Source organism: Oncorhynchus mykiss, chromosome 5, assembly GCF_013265735.2.
Source record: "Oncorhynchus mykiss isolate Arlee chromosome 5, USDA_OmykA_1.1, whole genome shotgun sequence".
Classification (NCBI taxonomy): Eukaryota; Metazoa; Chordata; class Actinopteri; order Salmoniformes; family Salmonidae; genus Oncorhynchus; species Oncorhynchus mykiss.
The window spans coordinates 85,940,676-85,963,153 of NC_048569.1; the positions used below are offsets into that span (position 1 = coordinate 85,940,676).

A 22,478-nucleotide genomic window follows, 5' to 3' on the forward strand; every position below is an offset into this window, starting at 1 on the left:
GAGATGGAGTCGAATGCTAGAGCGTTGGAGTAGCAGGATAGAGAGATGGAGTGGAAGGCTAGTGAGATGGAGTGGAGGCTAGATAGATGGAGTAGCGGGATAGAGAGATGGAGTAGAATGCTAGAGCGTTGGAGTAGAAGGATAGAGAGATGGAGTGCCAAAGGCAAAGGAAAATAAAAACGAGAGATGGACAGATGAGATGGAGACAGAAGCTATTATAGAGTGACAACATATGTGCATGCCTGTGATGGAGAAAAAGAGAGAGAAAGTGAGAACAGAACAGAACAAAACACAATCTCCTATCAACCTAGTCATATCTGAATCAATGTGAAGCTTGTGGAGCAGATTGGAGGGAGGGAAGCTACACTACAGTACTGTACGTGGGCAACTGTGCTAGCGAGATGGAGTGGAAGGATAGAGAGATGGAGTGAAATGCTAGAGAGATGGAGTGGAAGGCCAAAGAGATGGAGTGGAATGCTAGAGCGTTGGAGTAGCAGGATAGAGATATGGAGTGGAAGGCTAGAGAGATGGAGTGGAAGGCCAGAGAGATGGAGTGGAAAGCTAGAGAGATGGAGTGGAAGGCCAGAGAGATGGAGTGGAAGGCTAGAGAGATGGAGTGGAAAGCTAGAGAGATGGAGATGAAGGCTAGATAGATGGAGTGGAAGGCTAGAGAGTTGGAGTGGAGGCTAGATAGATGGAGTGGAAGGCTAGAGAGATGGATTGGAAGGCTAGATAGATGGAGATGAAGGCTAGATAGATGGAGTGGAAGGCTAGAGAGTTGGAGTGGAGGCTAGATAGATGGAGTGGAAGGCTAGAGAGATGGAGTGGAAGGCTAGCGAGATGGAGTGGAAGGCTAGAGAGATGAAGTGGAAGGCTAGTGAGATGGAGTGGAGGCTAGATAGATTGAGTGGAAGGCCAGAGAGATGGAGTAGAATGCTAGAGCGTTGGAGTAGCAGGATAGAGAGATGGAGTGGAAGGCTAGTGAGATGGAGTGGAGGCTAGATAGATGGAGTAGCGGGATAGAGAGATGGAGTAGAAGGCCAGAGAGATGGAGTAGAAGGATAGAGAGATGGAGTGCCAAAGGCAAAGGAAAATAAAAACGAGAGATGGACAGATGAGATGGAGACAGAAGCTATTATAGAGTGACAACATATGTGCATGCCTGTGATGGAGAAAAAGAGAGAGAAAGTGAGAACAGAACAGAACAAAACACAATCTCCTATCAACCTAGTCATATCTGAATCAATGTGAAGCTTGTGGAGCAGATTGGAGGGAGGGAAGCTACACTACAGTACTGTACGTGGGCAACTGTGCTAGCGAGATGGAGTGGAAGGATAGAGAGATGGAGTGAAATGCTAGAGAGATGGAGTAGAAGGCCAAAGAGATGGAGTGGAATGCTAGAGCGTTGGAGTAGCAGGATAGAGATATGGAGTGGAAGGCTAGAGAGATGGAGTGGAAGGCCAGAGAGATGGAGTGGAAAGCTAGAGAGATGGAGTGGAAGGCCAGAGAGATGGAGTGGAAGGCTAGAGAGATGGAGTGGAAAGCTAGAGAGATGGAGATGAAGGCTAGATAGATGGAGTGGAAGGCTAGAGAGTTGGAGTGGAGGCTAGATAGATGGAGTGGAAGGCTAGAGAGATGGATTGGAAGGCTAGATAGATGGAGATGAAGGCTAGATAGATGGAGTGGAAGGCTAGAGAGTTGGAGTGGAGGCTAGATAGATGGAGTGGAAGGCTAGAGAGATGGAGTGGAAGGCTAGCGAGATGGAGTGGAAGGCTAGAGAGATGAAGTGGAAGGCTAGTGAGATGGAGTGGAGGCTAGATAGATTGAGTGGAAGGCCAGAGAGATGGAGTAGAATGCTAGAGCGTTGGAGTAGCAGGATAGAGAGATGGAGTGGAAGGCTAGTGAGATGGAGTGGAGGCTAGATAGATGGAGTAGCGGGATAGAGAGATGGAGTAGAAGGCCAGAGAGATGGAGTGGAGGCTAGTGAGATGGAGTGGAAGGCTAGAGAGATGGAGTGGAAGGCTAGCGAGATGGAGTGGAAGGCTAGCGAGATGGAGTGGAATGCTAGAGAGATGGAGTGGAAGGCTAGAGAGATGGAGTGGAAGGCTAGAGAGATGGAGTGGAAGGCTAGAGAGATGGAGTGGAGGCTAGATAGTTGGAGTGGAAGGCTAGAGCGTTGGAGTAGCAGGATAGAGAGATGGAGTGCCAAAGGCAAAGGAAAATAAAAACGAGAGATGGACAGATGAGATGGAGACAGAAGCTATTATAGAGTGACAACATATGTGCATGCCTGTGATGGAGAAAAAGAGAGAGAAAGTGAGAACAGAACAGAACAAAACACAATCTCCTATCAACCTAGTCATATCTGAATCAATGTGAAGCTTGTGGAGCAGATTGGAGGGAGGGAAGCTACACTACAGTACTGTACGTGGGCAACTGTGCTAGCGAGATGGAGTGGAAGGATAGAGAGATGGAGTGGAATGCTAGAGAGATGGAGTGGAAGGCCAAAGAGATGGAGTGGAATGCTAGAGCGTTGGAGTAGCAGGATAGAGAGATGGAGTGGAAGGCTAGTGAGATGGAGTGGAGGCTAGATAGATGGAGTAGCGGGATAGAGAGATGGAGTAGAATGCTAGAGAGATGGAGTGGAAGGCCAAAGAGAAGGAGTGGAAGGCTAGAGAGATGGAGTGGAAAGCTAGAGAGATGGAGATGAAGGCTAGATAGATGGAGTGGAAGGCTAGAGAGTTGGAGTGGAGGCTAGATAGATGGAGTGGAAGGCTAGAGAGATGGAGATGAAGGCTAGATATATGGAGATGAAGGCTAGATATATGGAGTGGAAGGCTAGAGAGTTGGAGTGGAGGCTAGATAGATGGAGTGGAAGGCTAGAGAGATGGAGTGGAAGGATAGAGAGATGGAGTGGAATGCTAGAGAGATGGAGTGGAAGGCCAAAGAGATGGAGTGGAATGCTAGAGCGTTGGAGTAGCAGGATAGAGAGATGGAGTGGAAGGCTAGAGAGATGGAGTGGAAGGCCAGAGAGATGGAGTGGAAAGCTAGAGAGATGGAGTGGAAAGCTAGAGAGATGGAGTGGAAGGCTAGAGAGATGGAGTGGAAAGCTAGAGAGATGGAGATGAAGGCTAGATAGATGGAGTGGAAGGCTAGAGAGTTGGAATGGAGGCTAGATAGATGGAGTGGAAGGCTAGAGAGATGGAGTGGAAGGCTAGATAGATGGAGATGAAGGCTAGATAGATGGAGTGGAAGGCTAGAGAGTTGGAGTGGAGGCTAGATAGATGGAGTGGAAGGCTAGAGAGATGGAGTGGAAGGCTAGCGAGATGGAGTGGAAGGCTAGAGAGATGAAGTGGAAGGCTAGTGAGATGGAGTGGAGGCTAGATAGATTGAGTGGAAGGCCAGAGAGATGGAGTAGAATGCTAGAGCGTTGGAGTAGCAGGATAGAGAGATGGAGTGGAAGGCTAGTGAGATGGAGTGGAGGCTAGATAGATGGAGTAGCGGGATAGAGAGATGGAGTAGAAGGCCAGATAGATGGAGTGGAGGCTAGTGAGATGGAGTGGAAGGCTAGAGAGATGGAGTGGAAGGCTAGTGAGATGGAGTGGAAGGCTAGCGAGATGGAGTGGAAGGCTAGCGAGATGGAGTGGAAGGCTAGCGAGATGGAGTGGAATGCTAGAGAGATGGAGTGGAAGGCTAGAGAGATGGAGTGGAAGGCTAGAGAGATGGAGTGGAAGGCTAGAGAGATGGAGTGGAGGCTAGATAGTTGGAGTGGAAGGCTAGAGCGTTGGAGTAGCAGGATAGAGAGATGGAGTGCCAAAGGCAAAGGAAAATAAAAACGAGAGATGGACAGATGAGATGGAGACAGAAGCTATTATAGAGTGACAACATATGTGCAAGCCTGTGATGGAGAAAAAGAGAGAGAAAGTGAGAACAGAACAGAACAAAACACAATCTCCTATCAACCTAGTCATATCTGAATCAATGTGAAGCTTGTGGAGCAGATTGGAGGGAGGGAAGCTACACTACAGTACTGTACGTGGGCAACTGTGCTAGTTCACCCACTCTGCCCATCACTCTGCACATCACTCTGCCCATCACTCCCATCACTCACTTAGACTGTAAACTCTCATTCCAGACTCACATTAAGCATCTCCAATCCAAAATTAAATTTAGAATTGGCTTCCTATTTCGCAAAACAAAGCATCCTTCACTCATCCTGCCAAACAAACCCTTGTAAAACTGACTATCCTACCGATCCTTGACTTCAGCGATGTCATTTACAAAATAGCCTCCAACACTCCACTCAGCAAATTGGATGCAGTCCATCCGTTTTGTCACCAAATCCCCATATACTACCCACCACTGCGACCTGTATGCTCTCGTTGGCTGGCCCTCGCTTCGTATTCGTCGCCAAACCCACTGGCTCCAGGTCATCTATAAGTATTTTTTAAGTAAAGCCCCGCCTTATCTCAGCTCACTGGTCACCATAGCAGCTCACACCCGTAGCACGCGCTCCAGCAGGTATATCTCACTGGTCACCCCCAAAGCCAATTCCTCCTAAGGCCATTTTTCCTTCAAGTTCTCTGCTGCCAATGACTGTACATAGACCATCTGTAAATAGCCCACCCAACTACCTCATCCCCATATTGTTATTATTTTTCTTTCTCCTTTGCACCCCAGTATCTCTACTTGCACATTCATCTTCTGCACATCTATCACTTCAGTGTTCAATTGCTACTTTTGTAATTATTTCATCACTATGGCCTATTTATGGCCTTACCTCCCTAATCTTACTTCAAAGAACCTGAGCCGTAGGACAATGCCTCAGGACTACCTGGCCTGATGACTCCTGGCTCTCCCCGTCCCTAGTCCACCTGGTCGTGCTGCTGATCCAGTGCCTGTGGCAATGGAACCCTGACCTGCATTGCTTGCTGTTTGGGGTTTTAGGATTGGTTTCTGTATAAGCACTTGAAACATCTGCTTATGTAGAAAGGGCTTTATAAATAAATTGTATATTGACTTCATTTGCACACACTGTATATAGACTTTTCTATTGTATTATTGACTGTATGTTTGTTTATCCCATGTGTAACTCTGTGTTGTTGTTTGTGTCTCACTGCTTTGCTTTATCTGTGCCAGGTCCCAGTTGCAAATGAGAACTTGTTCTCAAGTAGCCTACCTGGTTAAATAAAGGTGAAATAAAAAAATACAAATCTAAATCAGATGTCGGGTACTATATTTATTGAATATTATATGAATAATCAATAAACTTATTTCACAGAGTTCAAATAATCTTTCTACCAAATTGTGTTTCAGGAACGCTAATCTTATCTGTTTCTAATTACAGAAAATATTTCAGAACAATCTGAGATGATGGGTGTCAATTCTCTTTCTGGTCCATTTTGAGGTGGAACAACTCATTAGTCACACCCACCTGCCAGGGTATTTAACACACACACTGCTCTGATCACACCCACCTGCCAGGGAAATTTAACACACACACTGCTCTGATCACACCCACCTGCCAGGGGAATTTAACACACACACTGCTCTGATCACACCCACCTGCCAGGGTATTTAACACACACACTGCTCTGATCACACCCACCTGCCAGGGAAATTTAACACACACACTGCTCTGATCACACCCACCTGCCAGGGGAATTTAACACACACACTGCTCTGATCACACCCACCTGCCAGGGAAATTTAACACACACACTGCTCTGATCACACCCACCTGCCAGGGGAATTTAACACACACACTGCTCTGATCACACCCACCTGCCAGGGGAATTTAACACACACACTGCTCTGATCACACCCACCTGCCAGGGAAATTTAACACACACACTGCTCTGATCACACCCACCTGCCAGGGGAATTTAACACACACACTGCTCTGATCACACCCACCTGCCAGGGGAATTTAACACACACACTGCTCTGATCACACCCACCTGCCAGGGGAATTAACACACACACTGCTCTGATCACACCCACCTGCCAGGGGAATTTAACACACACACTGCTCTGATCACACCCACCTGCCAGGGGAATTAACACACACACTGCTCTGATCACACTCACCTGACAGGGTAATTAACACACACACTGCTCTGATCACACTCACCTGCCAGGGGTATTTAACACACACACTGCTCTGATCACACCCACCTGCCAGGGGAATTTAACACACACACTGCTCTGATCACACCCACCTGCCAGGGGATTTTAACACACACACTGCTCTGATCACACCCACCTGCCAGGGGAATTAACACACACACTGCTCTGATCACACTCACCTGACAGGGTAATTAACACACACACTGCTCTGATCACACTCACCTGCCAGGGTATTTAACACACACACTGCTCTGATCACACTCACCTGCCAGGGTAATTAACACACACACTGCTCTGATCACACTCACCTGCCAGGGTAATTAACACACACACTGCTCTGCTCACACTCACCTGCCAGGGTAATTAACACACACTGCTCTGATCACACTCACCTGCCAGGGTAATTAACACACACACTGCTCTGATCACACTCACCTGCCAGGGTAATTAACACACACACACACACTGCTCTGCTTACACTCACCTGTCCGGGCAATTGACACACACACTGCTCTGCTCACACTCACCTGCCAGGGTAATTGACACACACACTGCTCTGCTCATACTAGTTCTGCTGACTAGAACTGATGAGGACACTGAGAGACAGGGTGATGTGGCTCCCGAGTGGCGCAGCGGTCTAAGACACTACATCTCAGGCAAGAGGCATCACTACAGTCAGTCCCTAGTTCGATCCCAGGCTGTATCACATCTGGCCGTGATTGGGAGTCCCATAGGGCGGCGCAAAATTGGCCCAGCATCGTCTGGGTTTGGCCGGGGTAGGCCGTCATTGTAAAGAATTTGTTCTTAACTGACTTTCCTAGTTAAATAAAGGTTACATTTAAAAAAAATGAGGAATGGAAAGAATAGAGAAGAAAGAGAGCAGCGGGAGCAAGAAAAGGAGAGATAGTAGGAAAACAGCAATGAGAGGTAAATAAGGTAAGAGAGAGATAGTAGGAAAACAGCAATGAGGGGGAAATAAGGTAAGAGAGAGATAGTAGGAAAACAGCAATGAGAGGGAAATAAGGTAAGAGAGAGATAGTAGGAAAACACCAATGAGAGGGAAATAAGGTAAGAGAGAAAAAGTAGGAAAACACCAATGAGAGGGAAATAAGGTAAGAGAGAGATAGTAGGAAAACAGCAATGAGAGGGAAATAAGGTAAGAGAGAGATAGTAGGAAAACAGCAATGAGAGGGAAATAAGGTAAGAGAGAGATAGAAGGAAAACAGCAATGAGAGGGAAATAAGGTAAGAGAGAGATAGTAGGAAAACAGCAATGAGAGGGAAATAAGGTAAGAGAGAGATAGTAGGAAAACAGCAATGAGAGGGAAATAAGGTAAGAGAGAGATAGTAGGAAAACAGCAATGAGAGGGAAATAAGGTAAGAGAGATAGTAGGAAAACAGCAATGAGAGGGAAATAAGGTAAGAGAGAGATAGTAGGAAAACAGCAATGAGAGGGAAATAAGGTAAGAGAGAGAAAGTAGGAAAACAGCAATGAGAGGGAAATAAGGTAAGAGAGAGATAGTAGGAAAACAGCAATGAGAGGGAAATAAGGTAAGAGAGAGATAGTAGGAAAACAGCAATGAGAGGGAAATAAGGTAAGAGAGAGATAGTAGAAAACAGCAATGAGAGGGAAATAAGGTAAGAGAGAGATAGTAGGAAAACAGCAATGAGAGGGAAATAAGGTAAGAGAGAGATAGGCAGCAAGAGAGATGGTGAGTGTGAAATAAAACACCACAAATGAGAGTATAAAATCACAAGGTCTGCCAACTGATGCAGAGTACAGAGAATTTACAAACTGAATCCCCCCCGCCTCAGACACCGAGCTGCAGGGTCATTACCCAACATATCTGCACATACACACACAACAAGCCCTAAGGTCATTACCCAACCCCACAGACTGCAGCACATTAGAGGGCATTGTCCTCAGCTGGCATGCTGCCCAGCCTGTCCACATTGCCATCGTCATCCCTGTCCCCATTCCCCAAGAAAGTAGGACCTTAAATCTCCTCAAGAGAGATTTAAAAAAAGACTAATTAGGGCCTTTTGAATTGGGAGATCTATACTTTATTTCAAAATGAACAATGGTGACAGCTCAGAGACATGAATGAGACAAACACACTACTGTGCCTATGCACACACATTTAATTCATATTGAAATCAGAGGCTTGTTGTTTCAGAGGCTTGTTGTGATGGGTGACTAAGATGAACACTGGTGGAGAGGAGACAGGAGAACCAGATGTGCCTCTCCATTAAACATGACAGTGTTTGGGGGTGAGGGAGTGAGGGAAGCAGTGTGTTTGTGAATAGAGATAAAATACCATACCAACGCCCTGTGTTTTTACCCCACTATGTGTAGAAAATCCCAGGTGTGTTGAGGTATAGTTGTGCACTGCGAGACGGTAGGCTTATAACTAGTGTATATCACTTGTCTTTACATGGCTATTCCAAGACTGTGCCCCACTTAAATGGGATCCCGAGTGGCACAGCGGTCTAAGGCACTGCATCTCAGTGCTAGAGGCGTCACTACAGACCCTGGTTCGATTCCAGGATGTATCACAACCGGCCGTGATTGGGTCATCTGGGTTAGGGTTTGGCATGGGTAGGATGTCATTGTAAATAATAATTTGTTCTTAACTGACTTGCCTAGTTAAATAAAGGTTAAATAAAACTTTTAAAAGGTACTGGGTAGCGAGAACGTTCAACTGCCATTTAAAACAACAACTAAATATTCACGGAAGTTGACAGCAAACTGTTTTTTTTCATACACTAACATACACTACTGTTCAAACGTTTGTGGTCACTTAGAAATGTATTTGTTTGTAAAGAAAAGCAAATTTTGTTGTCAAATATAATAACATCAAATTGATCAGAAATACAGTGTCGACATTGTTAATGTTGTAAATGACTATTGTAGATGGAAACAACTGATTTTTAATTGAATATTTAGATAGGCGTACAGAGGCCCATTATCAGCAACCATCACTCCTGTGTTCCAATGGCACGTTGTGTTATCTAATCCAAGTTTATAATTTTAAAAGGCTAATTGATCATTAGAAAACTATTTTGCAATTATGTTAGCACAGCTGAAAACTGTTGTGCTTATTAAAGAAGCAATAAAACTGGCCTTCTTTAGACTAATTGAGTATCTGGAGCATCAGCATTTGTGGGAATCGATTACAGGCTCAAAATGGCCAGAAACAAATAACTTTCTTCTGAAACTAGTCAGTTTTTTCTTGTTCGGAGAAATGAAGGATATTCCATGCGAGAAATTGCCAAGAAACTGAAGATCTCGTACAACACTGTGTACTACTCTCTTCACAGAACAGCCCAAAATGGCGCTAACCAAAATAGAAAGAGGAGTGGGAGGCCCGGTGCACAACGGAGCTAGAGGACAAGTACATTAGAGTGTCTAGTATGGCAAACAGTCCTCAACTGACAGCTTCATTAAATAGGACCCGCAAAACACCAGTCTCAACATCAACAGTGAAGAGGCGACTCCAGGATGCTCTTGAAACACTGCAGTAACCACTGCAATTAACCAATTGTCCAAGATTAATAAATCATACGTTTGGTCTGGGGGGGTGTTTCCTGTGATTTATATGTACCCCTCAGAGCAGAGTGATGGATGCCTCCCTCAGTCAGTCCTAATGCTCTCTCTCTCTCTCTCTCTCTCTCTCTCTCTCTCTCTCTCTCTCTCTCTCTCTCTCTCTCTCTCTCTCTCTCTCTCGTCGGAGTGCATGCTGGGAGTGAGTCGTCAAGCAGAGTGTTTGTGAGAGCGAATGGAATTTCTTTTCACTCTATTGGGTTTTGGTATGTACATATATATATATATATATTGATTAGTTTAGTTGTTTTACGGATATATTGTTTAACTATCACTAAGCACGTATAGGGGTGGTGGGATCTTTGAGCACGTATAGGGGTGGTGGGATCTTTGAGGTTGTTTTTTCGCGAGGGCACAACCAGCGGGTGGGGCTGGTTGCAATGGCCACTCGCGGAAATGTAGAGTTTGAAAAACTTAGTCGGAGGCATGGAGTAAAAATTCCTGCTGCGGCTGGGTGTTCAGTGGAAGAATGTAGCTTGGCTGTGGGTGCTATCATTGGGTATGATAGCATCAAATCAGCCTCAAGGATGAATAGCGCTGTAGTGATATTCTTAGATTCAATTGAAAAGGTGAATAAGATAGTTGAGAGGGGTGTTGTGTTGCGGGAGACACAGACGCCGGTATTTCCGCTTATGAATCCTGCGAAGAAAGTTATGCTTTCTAACGTGCCACCATTTGTTAGAGATGAAGTGTTAGAGCGAGAGTTATCTCGCCATGGTCAAATCGTATCTACAATAAAGAAGGTTCTTTTTGGATGCAAATCTCCGTTGTTGAAACATGTCGTGTCTCATAGGAGACAAGTGCATATGATTTTAAAAAAGGAAGGAGATGAACTGAATTTAGCGTTTAGTTTTAAGATTGATGGATTTGATTATGTCTTTTATGCATCTACTGAATCAATGAAATGTTTTGGATGTGGAAGAGAGGGGCATTTGGTGCGTAATTGTCCCGAGAATGAACGCGCTGAGCCTGGTAGTAGCTTTAGTGCGGGTGCAACTAACGTACCACAGCGAAGGGATGAAAATACTACAGGTGTAGGGGAAGAGAGAAGGTGGGCAGATGTGGTTGGAAAAGTAGGAGAGGAAGGCATTGTGGATACGGGGGCAATTGTGGTAGATCAGAACAAAGAGGGAGGGGAAACACTAGGTGAGATTGCGACTGCCGTCGCTGAGGTGGTGTTGGAAAATGAAATTGGAGGTCAAGAGGAGATTGAAATAACGGAAAAAGAAGCGGATGTTTTCAAAATACCGAGGAGTAAAAGGAAGAATTTAAGGGGTGGTGAAGGGTCTAATTCTAAGAGAAAGGTAGAGATGGATAAATCAGGTGAAGATGAACAGGTTGTAGAGATGGGGTTTTCTTCTGGGGAGGATAGCGAGAGTGAGTCATCTGACGCGTCACAACAATATAGTGAGATAGATGGGGTGGAAGGGAGGTATGGGATCGAGAAGATACGTCAATTTCTGAAGTTGACAAAAGGGAAGAAATATATGCAGGATTACAATGTAACTGATTTTTTCCCTGAACGTGAATTGTTTATTGAATCAGCAAAGTTTCTGATGTCAAAAATTACAGGGGGAGGTTTGAAAAGCCCTGAAATTGCTAGACTCAAAAAAGTGGTCACGAGAGTAATAAGTGATGCAAATTCTAAAGAAAATGAAAGAGTTCAGTTGCAGTTTTAACTCTGTAAAGAGATGTGGTGGCTGTATCTTCCTCTGTATTTTTTTCTTATCCATGAGCAGTTTTAAGATCTCTTCTTTAAACGTAAATGGGGCAAGAGATGTTAAAAAAAGAGCCATGGTGTATGAGTTAATGAGGGGAAAGGGAAGTGACATAATTTTTCTACAAGAAACGCATAGTAATTTGGAAAATGAAGTTATGTGGCAACAGGAGTGGGGGGGGACAGTGGTGTGTAGTCATAAAAACTCAAAAAGTGGGGGTGTGGTTATCTTGTTCTCAAAAGGGTTTTTGCCTTTGTCATATGAGGTTGAAGAGGTAGTTGAGGGGAGGTTATTAAAAGTTAGAGCAAGGTATGAAAACATCAATATGTGTCTGATAAATGTATATGCCCCAGTGGTGACAGTTGAGAGGGTATGTTTTTTAGAGACATTATCAAATACCATTGAGAAATGTAACAAAGAAGATTATTTGTTTATTGCTGGGGATTTTAACTGCACAGTTAGTGATTTAGATAGAAATCACCAAGAACCTCATATAGCCTCAAGGACGTTTTTAAAACGCCTTATTGTAACAAATGAACTGTGTGATATTTGGCGGAGTCAACATGGAAGAACAAGGCAGTACACCTGGGCGCATGTGAGAGAGAACATCATCTCTATGGCCAGGTTAGATAGGTTTTATGTTTTTGAGCATCAATCTCAGGTCTGTAAATCAAGTGTGATAACTCCAGTGGGATTTTCTGATCATTGTTTAATAACAGAGGTGGTGTTCATTAACGATGTAAAACCTAAAAGCGCATACTGGCATTTTAATATAACTTTATTGAGTGATGCTCACTTCAGGAATTGTTTCAGTTTTTTTTGGGAGAGGTGGAGGTCTCAAAAGGCCAGTTTTGTATCCCTTCAACAATGGTGGGATATAGGGAAAATCCAGATTCAACTATTTTGTAATCAATACACGGAGAATGTCACCAAGGATATCACCAGATCAATGAAAGCCCTAGAGATTGAAATAGTGGAACTCATGACGTTGGTTGAGACCACAGGAGATCGAGGCCATACTCAGGCCCTCAAGAGGAGAAAAGCTGCATTGGCAGATCTGCTGGGTATCAGAGCACAGGGGGCATTGGTGAGAAGTAAATTTCAGGGCATATCTGAAATGGATGCCTCATCCAAATTTTTCTTTGGTTTAGAGAAAAAGAATGGACAAAGAAAAATTATTCATTGTCTCAAATCAGCTGTTGGACAAGAGCTCACTAGCCCTAGTGAAATTAGAAAGAGGGCAGTAGAGTTCTATGCTGAGCTCTACAAGTGTGAGTACAAAGAGGACAAAACAGTGACACAGCAGTTCTTTGATGGGCTCCCAAAGGTGCCTGCAGAAGCTCAGGTTGAGCTTGAGCAACCATTGTCTTTGCAGGATTTATACACTGCATTAAATGGCATGGAAAATGGAAGGGCACCAGGCATTGATGGGCTTCCCGTTGACTTTTTTAAGTCTTTTTGGGCTATGTTGGGAGAGGATTGGTTAGAAGTAGCTAATGATAGTTTAACCGGAGGGTTACTACCAATAAGCTGCAGAAGGGCTGTCCTCACCCTACTGCCTAAAAAGGGTGACCTGAGGGAGGTGAAGAACTGGAGGCCGGTGGCTTTATTGTGTACTGATTATAAAATATTGTCAAAGGCTTTGTCCAACAGGCTGAAGGAGGTGATGGGGCAAATCATACATACGGATCAGTCCTACTGTGTTCCTGGCAGGCAGATAGGGGATAACATTTCTCTGATTCGTGATTTTTTGGACGTCTCTAAGGCTATTGGGTTGGATGCTGGTCTAATTTCAATTGATCAGGAAAAGGCATTTGACCGAGTTGAACATCAATATTTATGGCACACGTTTGAGGCGTTTGGGTTCAGCTCTGGTTTTATTGCCATGATAAAGGTGATATATGGTGACATTGAAAGTGTATTGAAAGTTAACGGTGGTTTGAGTGCTCCTTTTAAAGTGTGTAGAGGTATTAGGCAGGGATGTTCTATGTCTGGGATGTTATATGCTATTGCTATAGAGCCACTACTAAATAGCATTAGAAGTCGCATTGCAGGGGTGTGCCTTTCAGAGGATATTCCTCCTATTCGTCTTTCAGCCTATGCTGATGATGTAGTTGTGCTAGTGAAAAATCAAGCGGAGGTGGATAGTTTGAGTCTAATGGTTGATCGTTTTAGGGGAATATCCTCTGCAAAGGTAAATTGGGAAAAGAGTTGTGCTTTACAGATTGGAGAATGGTCTGGAGGGATCATGGTTTTGCCAGGGGGGCTAGAATGGTGTAAGGGAGGTTTTAAGTATCTTGGAGTGTACCTAGGAGATGAGGGGACTATGGAAAAAAATTGGAGTGGGGTGGTTGAAATGGTGGAAGGAAGGATGAGGAGATGGCGTTGGTTACTATCTCGTATGTCATATAGGGGGCGCACTATTATAGTTAATAATGTGATTGCCTCTGCACTGTGGCATCGGTTGTCAGTTTTAGAACCACCATCTGGCCTTCTGGCTAAGATACAGGCAATTATTGTGGATTTCTTTTGGGATAAATATCACTGGGTTCCACAAAGTGTTTTGTATTTGTCAAAAGAGGAGGGGGGACAAGGTCTTGTACATCTTGCTAGTAGGGCTGCTGCTTTCCGGTTTCAGTTTATTCAAAGGTTGCTTTATGGACCGGAAAATGTGGTGTGGAGAGGGGTGACAGGTCTTATATTACAGCGGGTTGGAGGATTAGGTTTAAAGAAGGCTTTATTTCTGGTTGATAGTAGCCAGATTTCTAGGGAGGGAGTACCTCCGTTTTACAGAGGCCTTCTCAGAGTGTGGAGCGTAATGAAGGTGTCCAGAAGAACTTCAGCGGAGTCAGTGCATTGGCTGTTGGAGGAACCTCTGGTGTATGGGGCAAGACTGGATTGTACAACTGCAGCTGTTCCACATTTCTCCAAGATTCTGGTGAAGGGGAAAATCATCACCTTAAGACAGTTAATGGCCATGGCTGGGCCCGCCTTAATGGATGGAAGACGGGTGGCAGAACATTTGGGGATGAGGTCGGAAAGGATTGTCGGACAAATGCTGGGGAGCTGTAGGAAGGCTCTGTCAGCGGAAGAATGGGGTATGCTTAGAAGCCACAAGGAGAAGGTGCAAGATGAAGACGTCTCATTTCCAAAACTAGGGATTACACCAAATATCCCAGAGTCAGAAAGAAAGGCGTTATTGCTGGATTTGAGAGGGTTGGAGGAGGTGGGTTTGGATGAGGTGAATGGGAAGGAATTGTATAGGGGGTGTGTCAAGGTGTTGAATAAAGATAAATTGAAAAATAGAAAAGATACTCCATGGAGGGTAAAATTGGGCATTGATGACAAGGTAAAGCCAGCATGGAGAGCACTGTACAAACCACCGTTACAAAAGGGTACTGGTGATATGCAATGGAGGGTTTTACATGGCATCATTGCAGTTAATGCTTTTGTATCTGTTATTAACTCAGATGTTAGAGATGGATGTCCTTTTTGTAATATAAGAGAAACCATTTTTCACTGTTTTATGGAGTGTGAGAGGATAAAACCTCTATTGGAAATGCTGGAATCTTTGTTTAAAGCTGTAGGGGAGGTTTTCAATAACACTGTTTTTATTTTGGGGTTTCAATATAGTAAACAACAGAAAAGAAAATGTCAAATGTTAAATTTTATTTTGGGACAAGCTAAGATGTCAATTTTTCTGAGTAGGAAACATAAGATAGAAACGGGATATGGGCAGGATGTAAGATGTGTTTTTAAAGGTTTAGTGAAAGCAAGAATAAAAGTAGATTTTGAGTTCTTTTCAGCTGTAAAAGATCTCCTATTATTTGAGGAGAAGTGGGCCTACGAAGGAGCGCTTTGTTTTGTAGAGGAGGGGAAATTATTTTTTGCTGCTGAAATAAGTTGAATGTATGTTATGTATTTATTTTTGTTTAGGAATTACATGTTGTTTCATTTCTGAAAAGGCAGTGTGTCTTTTTATGTTAACACTTGAGTAAAAAATAAAGGTTTTATAAAAACTCAAAACTCTCTCTCTCTCTCTCTCTCTCTCTCTCTCTCTCTCTCTCTCTCTCTCTCATTTAAATTGCTTTATTGGCATGACAAACATTTATCAAATATTGCCACCACCATTTAAAGCAGTCCAGGGGGGAGGGACTATATAAGTAAATATAGTGAAATAGAAATAGTTTACACCTTAACTGGCTGGTTGTGACAGTTGTGATTAAAATCCATGAATGTCCTTTTCCCCCCTAAACGGGAAGTGGAGGTTAGCACTGTGTTAGAAGCCATGAGGTGTGAGATCTAGGTGTCTGTCTGTCTGTCTGTCTGTCTGTCTGTCTGTCTGTCTGTCTGTCTGTCTGCTAGCAGAACAAACACCACATGTCTCACTGTCTCACTGTTAGCCCAGCCAAAATGAATTATAGTGTCTTTAATGACATTTTTCACTATGCATGAATGTACTCAGAAGGTGAGAGCCAAATGGAGGAAACTGGCCGTCAGAGAGACTATGAGGCCACACTGGAGAGACTGTGATATGATACAGTCATATTAAAACACAGTTTAATACGTTGTGTACAGTCAGTAAGCACACAAACAAGGTCTGAAATGACTAGTTTCTTCTTCTCTTTGGCAAGACTAGAAATGACAGACCGAATAATTCTTCTGAAAAAAACATTACTTCTGGACTCACTCATATGTGAGTTGAAGGTAGTCAGGAGGGAATTCAGGTTTCTCCCCGAATCTATAAGAAAATCACTTGATAGAGTAGGCTGATCAAAGCCTGATCAAAAGAGATGCTACTCATGTTGCATCTCCTTTTTAAATATGCAGTACTACAGCCTCCTGTGATCCTCTACACCTCTGATGAATGCTAAGGATGAGAGAAGTTAGTACTTAATGCTACACTGGGTCTGAAGAGCCGGTCCGTGATCCTACAGCAGAGCCAGACATGAGAAGTGAGTTGTTTTCAGAGATCAGTCATATTCCCCCTGTAATGGAACCCCGGGACGGAGCTATTGGAGTTGATGCCAGGTCAAGTGTATAGCAACAGAGCTGTAACAGGGAAGGCACTATGATCATAATGTCAAATGGCATTATGATCAAATACATTTTCCAGATTTATTTTGACAGGGAATCATGACAAGAGTGTGCAAAGCTGTCATCAAGGCAAAGGGTGGCTACTTTGAAGAATCTCAAATATAAAATATATTTAGATTTGTTTAACACTTTTTTGGTTACTACATGATTCCATATGAGTTATTTCATCGTTTTGATGTTTCACTATTATTCTACAATGTAAATAGTAAAAATAATGAGAAACCCTTTAATGAGTAGGTGTGTCCAAACTTTTGACTGGTACTGTAGACAATACCGTCATAGTCTATAACAGGTGTGAATGTGGACTGAATTATTTGTTTTCAGTTATTTAATGACAGGCATGAACTATTCTTATAAAATAATTCCTAATTTCTTATATAACTCATCAACATGCTTTTTGAAAGATAGCTAAAAAGGGCACAGTACATATGGAGTATCTTCATTTGATCACCCTGTTGCAGGACATTTTAAAACTTTTAAAACTTTTAAAAGACTTCTGAAGTTTGTAATTTCCACTTTGGACTTTCTGACTTGATTTTCCCTAATGAAAAATGTATTAACCCCTACAAATATTTTTACATTTCCTTTTGCTGAAGCATATTTTTTTTTTGCTGTAGCAAGTTGGCTCAATTTCGATCCTACACCTGTATGTGTTTTTGTCTATCATACCTCCAAACCAGACCAGAAATCAGGTGAGCTCAAGTCAAGCACTGCTTATCCCTTGAGCTGAGGACCCACAATATCTTGAACAATGTTACAAGTTCACTTGTGCAAGCTTCAGCTGACCCAAGTTAATAGTTGATACAATGTTTCAAGTTCATTGCAGACAGGCCATGCAGGATGTAGTTTTTATTTGTTGGCTTTATGTAGGATATTTTTGGAGTCTTAACCTTGTGACCCATTCTATGTATCTGTTGTTCGTCATGTATGTTGAAAGGGGTGTATCTTGGCTATAAAAGACCTTTGTACTTTTGTCTTGCCATCATTAGAAATGGTGAATCGTTGACAAGTCATTGCTATTGCAAAGCTCTTATTATTAAAGATTTAGTTTAAGTATAACTCTGACTTGTGTGAGAAGTTTGTCTCTCCTCATTTGTTAGTAAAGAAATAAACCACCACACCACATCACAATGATTGTGAGATATGAAGATGTTATTACAAATTAAATAAAACTGTTCCACAAAAATGCATATGAAAAACATAACTGGCATGCAGATCGGTAGAGCGAGTGGCAAACTGTACGAGTTGTTACACATTGAAAGGCAGACTGTATGAGTTATTACACAGCAAGAGGCAGACTGTACGAGTTGTTACACATTGAAAGGCAGACTGTATGATTAGTTACACATTGAAAGGCAGACTGTATGAGTTGTTACACATTGAAAGGCAGACTGTATGAGTTGTTACACAGCAAGAGGCAGACTGTATGAGTTGCTACACAGCAAGAGGCAGACTGTATGAGTTGTTACACAGCAAGAGGCAGACTGTATGAGTTGTTACACAGCAAGAGGCAGACTGCATGAGTTGCTACACAGCAAGAGGCAGACTGTATGAGTTGTTACACAGCGAGTGACAGACTGTATAAGTTCTTACACAGCAAGAAGCAGACTGTATGAGTTGTTACACAGTGAGTGACAGACTGTATGAGTTGCTACACAGCAAGAGGCAGACTGTATGAGTTGTTACACAGTGAGTGAAAGATTGTATGAGTTGTTACACAGCAAGAGGCAGACTGTATGAGTTGTTACACATTGAGTGACAGACTGTATGAGTTGTTACACAGCAAGAGGCAGACTGTACGAGTTGTTACACAGTGAGTGACAGACTGTATGAGTTGCTACACAGCAAGAGGCAGACTGTATGAGTTGTTACACAGCGAGTGACAGACTGTATAAGTTGTTACACAGCAAGAAGCAGACTGTATGAGTTGTTACACAGTGAGTGACAGACTGTATGAGTTGCTACACAGCAAGAGGCAGACTGTATGAGTTGTTACACAGTGAGTGAAAGACTGTATGAGTTGTTACACAGCAAGAGGCAGACTGTATGAGTTGTTACACATTGAGTGACAGACTGTATGAGTTGTTACACAGCAAGAGGCAGACTGTACGAGTTGTTACACAGCGAGTGACAGACTGTATGAGTTGCTACACAGCAAGAGGCAGACTGTATGAGTTGTTACACATTGAAAGGCAGACTGTATGAGTTGTTACACATTGAAAGGCAGACTGTATGAGTTGTTACACATTGAAAGGTGAATGACAGACTGTATGAGTTGTTACACATTGATTGACAGACTGTATGAGTTGTTACACAGCAAGAGGCAGACTGTATGAGTTGTTACACAACGAGTGACAGACTGTATGAGTTGCTACACAGCAAGAGGCAGACTGTATGAGTTGCTACACAGCGAGTGACAGACTGTATGAGTTGCTACACAGCAAGAGGCAGACTGTACGAGTTGTTACACATTGAAAGGCAGACTGTATGAGTTGTTACACATTGAAAGGTGAATGACAGACTGTATGAGTTGTTACACATTGATTGACAGACTGTATGAGTTGTTACACAGCAAGAGGCAGACTGTATGAGTTGTTACACAGCGAGTGACAGACTGTATGAGTTGCTAAACAGCAAGAGGCAGACTGTATGAGTTGCTACACAGCAAGAGGTAGACTGTATGAGTTGTTACACAGCAAGAGGCAGACTGTATGAGTTGTTACACAGCGAGTGACAGACTGTATGAGTTGCTGCACAGCGAGTGACAGACTGTATGAGTTGCTGCACAGCGAGTGACAGACTGTATGAGTTGCTACACAGCGAGTGACAGACTGTATGAGTTGCTACACAGCAAGTGAAAGACTGTATGAGTTGCTACACAGTGAGTGACAGACTGTATGAGTTGCTGCACAGCGAGTGACAGACTGTATGAGTTGCTACACAGCGTGTGACAGACTATATAAGTTGCTGCACAGCGAGTGACAGACTGTATGAGTTGCTACACAGCGAGTGACAGACTGTATGAGTTGCTACACAGTGAGTGACAGACTGTATGAGTTGCTACACAGTTAGTGACAGACTGTATGAGTTGCTACACTGCGAGTGACAGACTGTTGCAACACCTTTATTTAATAACCAGGTAGGCCAGTTGAGAACAAGTTCTGATTTACAACTGCGACCTGGCCAAGATAAAGCAAAGCAGTGTGACACAGACAACAACACAGAGTTACACTTGGAGTAAACAATAAACAAGCCAATAACACAATAAACAAGTCAATGACACAGCGAGTGACAGACTGTATGAGTTGTTACACAGCGAGTGACAGACTGTATGAGCTGCTACACAGCAAGAGGCAGACTGTACCTGGCCACAGAGTGAGATATTGCAACAATTATGTGGACCTGGTAGGAATAGATTCAGGTGGTTAGCGACTTGATGAAGGCTGTGTTTGCAGGTACAACTCGCTGTGTTTTTCATCCTGACTATTCGATTTAAATGGAGAGTGTTCCATCCCAGTGATGCCTCTGACACACGTAAAGCTATCTATGCGCCCTCCTACAAACACCACAGGCACATGCACGGAGACACACACACACAAAAACTAAGGCTGAGCTGACTGGGTGATGAGTCATCAGTGGGCCTGGCTGTAAGAGTGTCTTAGATGTTATTTAATCAGGCCGTTTTGTCTGTTGCCTACAGCTGTGCTTCTGCACCTCCACTCAACACACACTGGAATCCAATAACAACCCCCTAGCTAAAGGTAGAGCCCTCCCCCTCACACACACACACACACACACACACACACACACACACACTTCAACTCAAGTCTAACACACGCAAACACAGAAACACGCACCATCTCACCCAATCTAATCCCACCCCTTATGAGGTCATACATGACACTATGCCAAGTCCATACCAGACTATAGTCTATTTATGCCCAAAGCCAATAATAATGACTCATCAAACCTCCGCGACCTCTGACCCCTTCACTGGTGCTCTTACCCTCCTGCCTTACTCTGTCTATGATCATCTTAAAACCCCTTCCAAACAGACTAACTTTGTGTCTTATCCTTAAAATCTGAATCCTGCACTTCTTATACACATAAATACATGCACACCTCAGACACACAACACAGTCCATGTACAAGTTCCTACAGTAGCTCCATTCACCGTCAGCATCTCCTGAGCCCCTGCTATGATCCTCCAGACAAACCTATTGTTCTCCCTTACCCCCCTGTGTGTTTGTGTTATCTTTAGTAATCTGACAGAGAGGGCCTATCCCTGTCAGCCAGCCTGAAGGGCCTACTACACAGTACTGCTAACCCACAGGAAGCACCCAGGCTAGAGCAGGACCAGGGAGGCTGGAGAGAGGAGAGAGGGAGGAGAGGAAACGAAGATACTCTACAGAGAGAGGGCGAGAGAGAGAGAGAGAGAGGGGGAGGAGAATACTCTACAGATGGAGGAGAGAGAGACAGAGAGAGAGTGACAGAGAGGGGGGAGGAGAGAGGATACTCTACAGAGAGAGAAGGAGGAGAGAGAGAGGGGAAAGAGTGAGGAAGAGAGAGAGGAGCGAGAAAGAGAGAGTGAGGAGAGAGAGAAAGAGAGAGAGGAGAGAGAAAGAGAGAAAGAGAGGGAGAAGAGAGCAATCATAGGGAGAGCAAGAAGGAAGGGATCAATACGTTTAGTGAGGAAAGGGAAGAGAAAGGGAGAGCAATGATTAGTGACAGGGTGCAAGGACAATGTGACAGCGACAGGAAGGAGACATTGAATAGAATGGTAGAGCATGAGATGCTGAAAAATGCAATAAGGGGAGAGAAAAGGAGAGGTACGGAGATGGAGGATAAGAGCTCATCTGGCTGACTAATGCCAAAGCTGTCTACAGCAACGTAACACTACACCCACACCTTTATCTACTGTCCATCTAGTAAGAGAAGTAAGAGGGAGGCACAGGAGTAGAGAGAACAGAGAATAGGATAAGGCTGAGAGATGAGCTGATGAGGCTGACTGTTTTTTTCCAGTCTACCCTGTCACTGAGCTGTTTGCAGGTTAGATCAGAAGAAGCGTGCCTTCTACTGCTATCACTAGGGACAACTGGAGTGGAAGCCTTTTTTTCTATTTTCCTTCTCTCTCTCCTTCCTTACCCTTTCTCCCCCACCCTCTCTCTCTCTCACCTTCCTCTCTCTCCCCCTCTCTTTCTTTCTCTCTCTCTCTCTGAATTTATCCTGAGCCACTCTGGGATGAATTCAAGGGTGGGAATGAGTGTTCTTGGAACCTTGTGGCAATATTGTTGGAACATTGTTAGAATGTTGTAGGAATGTTGTTACTTACATCATTGGGAGACACCGTCAGCACACTCCTGCTCTTCCTCATCTTCCGTGGAGTATTCCTCACTCTGTTACACAGCAGCTAGCTTCACATACACACCTGGAACAACACAATACACACACACATACGTGTTACTGTTGTAGAGTCCAAAGAGGACTTAGTTTGTGTAGTTGTTTAGTATTCTATAAAATATACATAGTAAAATAAAAACAAGATATATACAGTATATATATATACAGTACCAGTCAAAAGTTTGGACACACCTACTCATTCTTTAATTTTTACTATTTTCTATACTGTAGAATAATAGTGAAGACATCAAAACTATGAAATAACACATACGGAATAATGCAGTAAGCAAAAAAGTGTTAAAGAAATCAAAATATATTTTATATTTGAGATTCTTCAAAGTAGCCACCCTTTGCCTTGATGACAGCTTTGCACACTCTTGGCATTCTCTCAACCAGCTTCACCTGGAATGCTGGTCCAACAGTGAGAGGACAGTGAGAGGAAAGTGAGAGGACAGTGAGAGGACAGTGCGAGGACAGTGTGAGGACAATCCTAGGTCTTCACTCTCCCATCGCACTCAAATCAAATGTTAT

At 43.5% G+C, this 22,478-nt stretch overlaps 1 protein-coding gene across 2 annotated transcripts in view; it reads right to left on the bottom strand.

Annotated features, from left to right (window-relative positions):
- pde4ba (phosphodiesterase 4B, cAMP-specific a) overlaps positions 1–22,478 on the bottom strand; it is a 348,841-nt gene that overhangs the window by 258,367 nt on the left and 67,996 nt on the right. For both annotated transcript variants that reach the window (XM_021604604.2, XM_036978613.1), the window contains exon 2: positions 21,880–21,975. In XM_021604604.2, the coding sequence (XP_021460279.2) occupies positions 21,880–21,921 (42 nt within the window). In that variant the 5' untranslated portion in view covers positions 21,922–21,975. The remainder of the gene's footprint in view (positions 1–21,879; positions 21,976–22,478) is intronic.